Source organism: Clytia hemisphaerica, unplaced genomic scaffold (assembly GCF_902728285.1).
Source record: "Clytia hemisphaerica strain Z4C2 unplaced genomic scaffold, Clytia hemisphaerica genome assembly, whole genome shotgun sequence".
In the NCBI taxonomy this organism is placed as follows: domain Eukaryota; kingdom Metazoa; phylum Cnidaria; class Hydrozoa; order Leptothecata; family Clytiidae; genus Clytia; species Clytia hemisphaerica.
In genome coordinates this window covers 780,765-790,607 of record NW_027103556.1, presented here as the reverse complement: position 1 = coordinate 790,607, position 9,843 = coordinate 780,765, and the positions used below count along the sequence as shown (strand labels likewise).

The window sequence follows — 9,843 nt, the reverse complement described above, 5'->3', positions numbered from 1 at the left end:
TTTCAATATGGTCACTTTCAATACTTTCAATAGTCAAGTTCAGACTTTGAAAATCAGACAAAAAATTCACAATGCTTTCATGCTGGCAGGCTGGTAGGTTTTGCTTTCTTGTTTTGCTTTTCTTTCTGCCTTTTGCTTTTTGCCTGTCAGTTGTGGCCATTTGTTTTCATAGCATGCTTTGGGCAGCCATCTTGGATTTTCAGCATGCCTAGGTTAGGTCATCTGGACTTAGATTTTCTCAAACATTTTCATATTTATTTTTCTAATCAATTCAATTTCAAGACTTAACTTTGTCAATCAAATTTATTTCATTTAAATCAATCAATCAAATACTTATTAGTTTATCATATTTCATTTTCAGTTTGAACATACGTCAACAACGTTACAAATACCTGTCGTCTGAATCATTGACCCCCCAACCGCCCTTGGGTAGTCTCAGTCATCATTTCGACCCTCATATAACAACATTCAAACAGCATATGTTCACCTATGGACTACACGACCAAGGCGTTCAACACGTAAAGACATTCACTACTCCATGTTCAACAACACAGGACGTATTGTCGAGAAAATTGATTCATCAGTTGGAGATCACAACCTATCTTCAAATTATCAAACCATCATGACTGATCAGAGTCCAACAAAGGAAGAGATACTTCACCATGTCAACTCCACAGCACTCATCACTGATGTACTTACCGGATTAGAGGAACTTACCGATATCATGAATGAACACAATATCAGTACAAGCTCAGACTCTGATAACAATGAAACAATACAATCACTCAAGATCTTCGTCGTGACATCCGCCATCATATGAACCAACTAAAAGTCCTCAATCCAGAAGTTCATGACGTTCACTCTAAAACCTATGATTCAACCATAAAGGAAGTCGGTGAGTTCATATTGAATGCAAAAATCACAAGACAAAATCATCAGGCTCAAATGGAGAAGGCATTGGGTGATCAAACCAAGTTACAAGAAAAATCACAGGAATTTATTGTTGATGACACAAACAATTCTGAACAGACTTGAAGTGAGTTTAACCAGAATCTTAACGTGATGTCCGACACAGAAATTCTTCATCTCAAATCACAGCTATCAGATCACGACAAATCATTACGAGTTATTTCCGAAAAATACCAAGAACTTCTCAAAACACCATCAGCCAACGTGGAATTGGAATCTCAAATATCAGAAATTGGTGAGAAGTACATTGAGTTGAGCAACCTAAAAGGAACCTTTATTGATTACCTCAATGAACAGTTTACAGATCAAGAGATTGAAAAGTACAAATCTTTCAAAGAATCCAACCTCAACATCAAGATTGAAAAATTTTCAGGGTATGAATCAATAGACATTTATACGTTCAGATCAAATTTTGAGAAAGTTCATCTACGAAATACGCCAAAGAAACTCTTACCTGATTTACTCATAAACAATCATTTATCTGAACCTGCCTTATCACTTGTTAAAGGCTTAACTACATTGAAATTATCTGGAATCGCTAGTTGAAGCTTATGGCAACTCCAAAATGCTTGTATCTCGTAAACTTGCTGACATAAAGAAGTTGGATCCAATCAAAACCAGACACGATCCTGCCAAAATCTTACGAACTATCACTGGGATGATCAAAGTACTGAGAGACTTAATTTCTCTTGCTGAGCAACATAAAATTGAAAATCAACTTTACTACGGCGATTGTTTGGATCAAGTGTACCAACTCTTGGACGACACCAGATTGGACAAATGGCTAGCAACAATCTGTGAGGAAGAGATCACTGAGAAACAAAAGTGGTCAAATCTCATCATCTTCCTGGAGAAGGACGTCAAACTTCTCCAGCAAAAGCAACTCATCAAACTCCCAACCAACAAAGACGATAAAGATGGCAAGTCAAAATCAGGCAAATCAGGATATGGAAGTCATCATGTCCCACCAAGTCAAGACCCTGAACCAGCTTGCTACTTCTGCGACGGCAAATGTCCATCTGAGCATATTCAAACAAGAGGACCATGGGGGAAGATGGTAACTCAATATTTTGCCTGTAAACAATTTGTCGACAATACTCCACGTGAACGACTGTCAACTCTGAAGCGCAAAGGATTGTGCTTCCAATGTCTATTACCCGGAGCAAAATTGTCAGAAGGCAAACACAGAGATGGAAGGTGTCAATATGAATTTGTCTGCAAGCACCCAAGTCACTCATCATGGACTGTTAAGAAACACGTATTAGTCTGTGATGATCACAAAGATACAGATGACAATCAAACTCTTCTTCAACGTTTTAAAGACAAATTCATCAATCGAAATCAACAGCTTCCAACCTTCGTCAAGGAGATCAAAGTCTCATTTCACACTGACTGTCACATCAATGCCATGCCATCTGACAACGTCCATCATTCAAGCCCTGGCATCTACCTATTACAACAAATTTTGGTCAACAATCAGAAGTTCACAGTATTCTTCGACAATGGCTGCAGTGACTTTATCATTCGAAAATCTGCAGTCAACCGATTAGGATCATATGCTACCCAAATCTTCAGTGGAAGTGTCAACATTGGTGGTGTGGGTGGAACATCAACTCAATCCTCACATGGCATCTATCTTGTCAACCTACCTCTGCACGATGGTGACATGATCCCGATGAGAGGTATATGCCTTGATCAGATTACGCAAACATTTCCAGTGTATCCTCTCACACCGGCAATATCAGATCTACAAAGAGCCTTCTCAGCAACTGGTGATGTATCAAAACTCCCATCGCTTCCACAATCCATTGGCGGAGACGTCGACATCATGATTGGCGTCAGGTACTTGAATGTCCATCCCAAACTCATCTTCCAAATGTCAACTGGCTTATCATTATTCGAATCTGTTTTCAATGGTCCAGACGGTAGAGGTGTACTTGGTGGTCCACATTCATCATTTGACGAGATCCACAAGAAGCATTACAACACACTCTTCAATCTGAGGTTACCGATGCTGACCTACTTTGCATCCCTATCATTCATTGGTCACGGTAATGACAAATTCGACATTAACCCAGAAGTCCAATCACATCACATGTTCGATCTTGCAGAGAAGACAGGTAGTGAAATTCTATACCGATGCGTTAACTGTCGGAACTGCAAGGATTGCAAGAGCCACGGTGCAACCGAGAATATCAGCATCAAAGAAGAGGTGGAGCAACACCTCATTGCCAAGTCGATTCACACATCAATGAAGAAACAAACATCATCACAGCAAAACTTCCATTCACTCACAACCCGGATGTAAAGCTTGCACCCAATAAAGACAAAGCCTTGAAAGTATATCAACAACAATTACGCAAACTCAACAGGAAGGAGAACCTCAAAGACAAGGAGGATATCATCAACTCCGAAAAGAAGTTACAAAATCTCGTATTTGTCGATTATGTACGCAATTTGCCAAATGACATTCAACGTCAACTTCAGACTCAGACGAAGCATTTCATCCCATGGCGAGCGGTATGGAAGCCAGGATCAGTCAGCACCCCATGCCGAGTCGTATTTGACGCCTCATCACAGACATCAACCGGCTTCAGTTTAAACGACATCATTGCAAAGGGTCGCAACAACATGAACCTTCTCCAAGAAATCGCTATTCGCTTCTTGATCCACAGAGCTGCATTCACCACAGATGTATCCAAGATGTACAACACTGTCAAATTGTGTGAAGAACACTGGTGTTATCAACGATACGTATGGCAAGAGGAGCTTGATCCACAAAGAATACCAGAGGAAAAGGTGATAAAGACTTTAATTTACGGTGTTCGATCCGCAGGGAATCAATCTGAATATGCCCTCCGAGAAATTGCCAGACTATCACAAGACCTGTATCCAGAGGCATCCAAGATCATTCTCAATGATACATATGTAGATGATTGCGTCAGTGGAGAAAATTCAATCGAACTTGCACGTCAACGCTCTCAGGAGCTCGAACAAGTCGTCAATAAAGGTGGATTCAAGTTAAAAGGTATCGTCATCTCCGGAGAAGATCCACCGGAGACAATGAGTGAAGATCAACAGAGTGTAACCGTTGCAGGAATGAAGTGGTTTCCAAAGCAAGATGTCATCTCATTGAACATTGGGGAAATGAACTTTGCTCCAAAGAGAAGAGGAAAGAAATCAGCATCATCAACCAACATCATCCCTGACAAGCTAACAAGACGTCACTGTGCATCAAAAGTCGGGGAAGTTTTCGATCTTCTTGGAAGAGTTACTCCCATAACCGCACAGTTCAAGCTTGATCTTCATGACCTTGTTATCCAAAAGTTCGACTGGGACGATGTGCTTCCTGATCACCTTCGCAAACTTTGGATCAACAATTTTGAGATGATGCAAGAAATCAACCAACTTAAATATCAAAGGACAATCGTACCACCTGATGCTATCAACCTTGAAGTTGAGACCCTGGACTTTGCTGATGCAAGCCAATCCCTTGTATGTGTCACAATTTATACAAGATTCAAGCGTCAATCCGGAACCTACTCATCTCAACTCTTTTTGTCGCGATCACGGATCGTCCCAGAAGGAATGTCTCAACCACGCGCAGAGTTATATGCTGCCTTACTGAATTCACACACTGGCGAAGTTGTCCGAAAATCACTCGAGAATTGGCACCAATCTGCAATCAAATTTTGCGATAGCCAAATCGTTCTTCACTGGCTCAGCAATGACAAAAAGACGTTGAAACAATGGGTTCGTAGCCGAGTTATCGAAAGTTTACGTTTCACACAATCCAATCAATGGTTCTACGTTCAAAGTGATCATATGATCGCAGATATTGGCACTAGAAGAGGACCTTCAATCCCTGATGTCAATAATGATTCTCGTTGGTTCAAAGGAGATCCTTGGATGAAACTCAACTATTCGGAAATGCCAATCGTCAAGATTTCCGATATCAAGATGTCCTTCTGAAGAGTCTCAAGCAGCCGTAGAAATTTATCACTCTGAGGTTCATCACTCCAAGCAGTCAAACCCAATTATAAGGATCATGGATGAAGTTAACAAACGTCTGGAATTCAGCAACTACCTGATATCACCGCTCAAGTATCAGTTTCGAAAAGTCGTGAACATCATGGCAATCATCTTCAAATATTTCAGAGCATTGAGGAAAAGAAGAAAATCACCAACCAATTCACCACTTCCTCTCAAAGCTGATTCATCATTTGTCTTCCTAGTTGAGGAGGACATAACATCTGCAAAGAATTATTTCTTCCGAAAAGCCACCCAAGAGATCAAGAAGTTTCTACCATCAAAAGGAATCAAGGACATCACATCAGAGCAACACGGTATCCTGAAGTACACCGGTCGGATTCTTGACACTAATGACATCACAATTGTTGGCAGATTTACCAATTCAATGAGAGACTTATCTTCATCAACATTCCGTGTACCTGTTTTGGACAAATTCTCACCAGTAGCAGTAGCAATTGTCAACAACATCCATTGGTATCACATCACCGCAAAACACTCCGGTGTGGAAACTACTCTACGATTTGTTCATCTTCAAGCCTATATCATTGAGGGACGGTCACTTGTAAAGATGGTACGCAGATCATGTCAAAGATGTCGCTATCTGTTGAAAAGAGCCGTTGACGTTGCAATGGGACCGGTCTCCAGACACAATCTCACCATTGCCCCCGCCTTCTATGCAACTCAAGTTGATCTTTGTGGACCATTCGATTCATACTCAGCACACCACAAACGCACTACAGTCAAGATATGGCTTCTCGTTTTCTGCTGTGCCACAACTTCAACAACAAACATAAAAGTTATGGACGATTACAGCACTCAGTCGTTCATCCTTGGCTTCACAAGATTTTCATGTGAAGTAGGATATCCGAAAACCCTACTTTGCGACGCTGGCAGTCAACTCATTAGAGGCTGTCAAGACATGCGGTTCAGCTATCTCGACGTCAAACATCAACTCTTCATCAGTAATCAAGTTGATTTCGAAGTTTGTTCTGTTGGTGCTCATAACGAACACGGCAAAGTTGAACGAAAGATCCGTGAAATCAATTCATCCATCAATGTTGCACACCGACAAAAGTTTATCTACACTTCAGTGGGAGACACTTGCTTCCTCTATCGCCAACAGCATCAATAATATGCCCTTAGCCATCAAGGGTACAATCGGAGATCTGGAAAACCTCGATATTCTAACGCCAAATCGCCTCAAGCTTGGTCGAAACAATGAAAGATCACCAGTTGAACCAGTTCAGCTTGTAAGCAATCCGAGCAAGCTTGTTGATGAAAATTGTAAGATATTCAGTTCATGGTTTGAGAATTGGCTTTTGTCACACGTCCCAAAATTACTGAAACAGGAGAAATGGTTTACTACGAGTCATGAAATCAAAATTGGAGATATTGTTTTATTTTTGAAAAATGATTCGAAAATATCTTCAACGTATCAGTATGGAAAGGTTGTTAATGTTGAATTTAGTTCCGATGGTTTGGCTCGTCATGCTAGTGTACGTTATATGAATGCTAATGAGAAAGTATTTCGTGAGACACGTCGTTCCACACGAAATTTAGTTATCATCAATCATGTCGATGAAGTTGATTTGTTTTATGAATTGGGAAAGAACACTTTAAAGAACTTTTCAAAAATCAAATAATATTTTTTTTTGTCTTTATGGGGGGAGTGTAGAAAAATCAGTCAATTTTCATATTATATAATACACACAAAAAATTTATTCAGGTTATTTTCATTTTCATTAAATTTATCATATTTGTTCAATGCAGGTCATTTTGTCAATGTTTACATTTTATACTCAATGTAGGTCATTTTTGTCAATGTTTGCATTTTATACTCAATGTAGGTCATTTTGGTAATGTTTATTTTCAATGTAGGTCTGTATTTTATACATTGTTTACATTTCTACCATTTTGATGAGTCATCACTTTTTGGTGTCCAGTCCACATGAGGCTAGACTAGGGCTTGCATGCTTCTTCATGTCATTCACAATCAAGCTCACAAGGAGTAAGGAGCTCAAATTAAAACTCTAATTTTTTCAATATGGTCAACATTCAATACTTTCAATAGTCAAGTTCAGACTTTGAAAATCAGACAAAAAATTCACAATGCTTTCATGCTGGCAGGCTGGTAGGTTTTGCTTTCTTGTTTTGCTTTTCTTTCTGCCTTTTGCTTTTTGCCTGTCAGTTGTGGCCATTTGTTTTCATAGCATGCTTTGGCGGCCATCTTGGATTTTCAGCATGCCTAGGTTAGGTCATCTGGACTTAGATTTTCTCAAACATTTTCAATATTTATTTTTCTAATCAATTCAATTTCAAGACTTAACTTTGTCAATCAAATTTATTTCATTTAAATCAATCAATCAAATACTTATTAGTTTATCATATTTCATTTTCAGTTTGAACATACGTCAACAACGTTACAAATACCTGTCGTCTGAATCATTGACCCCTCAACCGCCCTTGGGTAGTCTCAGTCATCATTTCGACCCTCATATAACAACAAAAATAGGCATACCAGAAAAGTGGGATGGGGGAACCTAAGTGGGAACCCTAAAGTGGGAACCCTAAGGGTGAACCCTATGGGAACCTACTATGTCAGTCTTACATATATACATATATCAGTCTTTCTGTGTACATATTTATGTTTCAGTTTATTTTTAGTGTTTTTTTATCCATAGACTCTACCTATAACAACATCTTGCACTTTATTCTTTTGTCTTTAAATCTAAAAAATCTATACTTTAGGAAATTTCATAAAATTTCATTTCATTATTTCCTCCGATTTCAGATTTTTAAAAAGGAAATAAAAAGAATTTAAAACATCAGTTTTATTTTAATTTTTTTCCATCCTCCTGTCCAAAACTTTTCCTCATGATGTCCGTAAACCAGAAAATAAAAAAGTAATTGCCTAATGACTGTGTACAGACACTTGTATACCAAAATCAACAAAGATAAAAATTGAAAAAGAAGCAGATCCACCATCAGGTTATTCAGTTTATATAATGCATTTGGAGTCATTACATAATGTTTTTGCTGCAAATTTATTATGGAGTAAAATGGTATTGTGTCTATAAAAAGGTCTCTAATACTACAAAGATATGAACCAATGCATGCGATTTTTTAGGGATTGTTGGGAGGTTAATGAAGTCTGAAAATGAAAAATTTTGATGCTTTTCTTTGTCAATTTCTCTAGATTAGTTAGAGCTTCATCCATTGGGAAATGAGAGTTAGAAAAGTTATTCATTGTAAAAAAGAATCTTTAAAGAATGTTTTGGTGAATTACTTTGATATAGCTTGGATATCCAGTCAGAAAACTGTTTCACAGTCTAGTTCTTTATATTTTATGTTCTGATTTACCACCTGATCGTGTCGTCCTTTGGAAACCATTTTGTACCTGCTACATGGATCGTCTCTCCATCGCCATCGTGAGGCTTTCGTTTGGTTCTTCTCCAGAAAACGAAACACCTTTGAGTCGAAAGTTTCCTTTGCTGAGAACGAATTCGAGATTGTCGAGCTTGGGTGCGTCCCCTCTCCCAGACAGGCAATCGTCTACGTACATGTCATTGTGACAGGTCGGCGATCTTGCGAAGTCCATGTTCAGCTTGATTCCTTGACAAACAAACTCCATAAATCAGGGTCTTGATGATCTTCTCTTCTGGAAGCTTTGTTGGGTCAAGGTTAGGTTCCCAGATGTATCTTTGGAAACACCAATTGGATTCTTCGAGTTTCATGGCATTGAAACTAATGTGTACGGCGTGTATTGCAACTTGATGAGTGAACCAGCGAATGACGATTTCTTGCAATTTGTTGAGATTATTTTGTCCTTTGGCAAAAAGGAGGAGGAGAGGCGAGGAGATCATAGCTGTATCCTGATGACGTGGGTTGAGAAACACCACCCTGCACGGTGTGCTCACTGAGTTCCCTTTCCATACAGCACGCCAAGGGATGTAGTATTGAGTGGTTCGGTCACGAAGATATTGTTGTGTTGCTTCAGGAAGATTCCTTAGGTTAGGTTACTCAACGTACCCAAGGCTTTGGAGTTAAGACTCAGAACCCAAGATGTCTTGTTTGTCCTTGACTTTCATTGGTAGATTGAGCTTTAGTAGCTGTTGGTATTTCATTGTTTTGTTGTTTACAAGTCTCTTTGAATCTGATTTGAACGGTAGAGTTACGGTGATGGATGACTTGTCAGGATTGAGAGTGATTGACGAATCGATGATATGTTGCTCAACTTCTTCTCTCAAGCTGATTGTTTCGTATTCATCGTGGTTCTTGCATTGGTTGCAGGTTCTGCAGACTGGGCAACCGTAGGTAATTTCACTTCCGGTTGTCTCTGCTAGCTCGAAGAGACGCTGGCGTGATGTCAGATGAGTTTGAGTGTCGATGGAGTTGATCGATTGAGAAAAGTCGCTGTAGTAGCCAAGGAGTGGAACTTCGTTGTCGAAATGATTTGGTCCACATTTATGAAGAATGATTGAGTTGTGAAGTATCCATCGTGGATTTGGGTGAACAGCTTGTGTGGACCACCACCATATGAATTGAGGAAGGGGTGATTCAAACAATGATAACCCGGATTCCATCTGATAAACAAGCTTTGGAACATGAGATGTGTGTCGCCACCAACGGCAGGAGGGAGCTTTAATGACAACACTCTCGATCCTTGAGGATGGTTGTTCTTGTAGTCTTGCTGAATTTCTTGCTCAACGTCAATGGATAGTAATGGTAGAGGTGATTCTGCCGAGGCAGATGCCAACTAAAGAAATGATCTCACCATCGTGCATTGGAATGTTGACTTGGTAGGTACCACGTGTTGATCTGGTGATGGATTTTCCAAGTCCA

At 39.5% G+C, this 9,843-nt stretch overlaps 2 protein-coding genes across 2 annotated transcripts; both read left to right on the top strand.

The window, feature by feature from the left end:
• The first annotated feature begins 1,534 nt into the window (after positions 1-1,534).
• LOC136800536 (uncharacterized) lies at positions 1,535-4,941 on the top strand. The gene is made up of 2 exons (XM_067057199.1): positions 1,535-3,089; positions 3,134-4,941. Exons 1-2 carry the CDS (start codon positions 1,535-1,537, stop codon positions 4,939-4,941), a joined length of 3,363 nt encoding a protein of 1,120 aa, XP_066913300.1.
• Positions 4,942-5,017: 76 nt separating this feature from the next.
• Positions 5,018-6,133, top strand: LOC136800535 (uncharacterized). Its single transcript, XM_067057197.1, has one exon. The coding sequence runs from the start codon at positions 5,018-5,020 to the stop codon at positions 6,131-6,133; it is 1,116 nt and encodes a 371-aa protein (XP_066913298.1).
• The last annotated feature ends 3,710 nt before the right edge of the window (positions 6,134-9,843 follow it).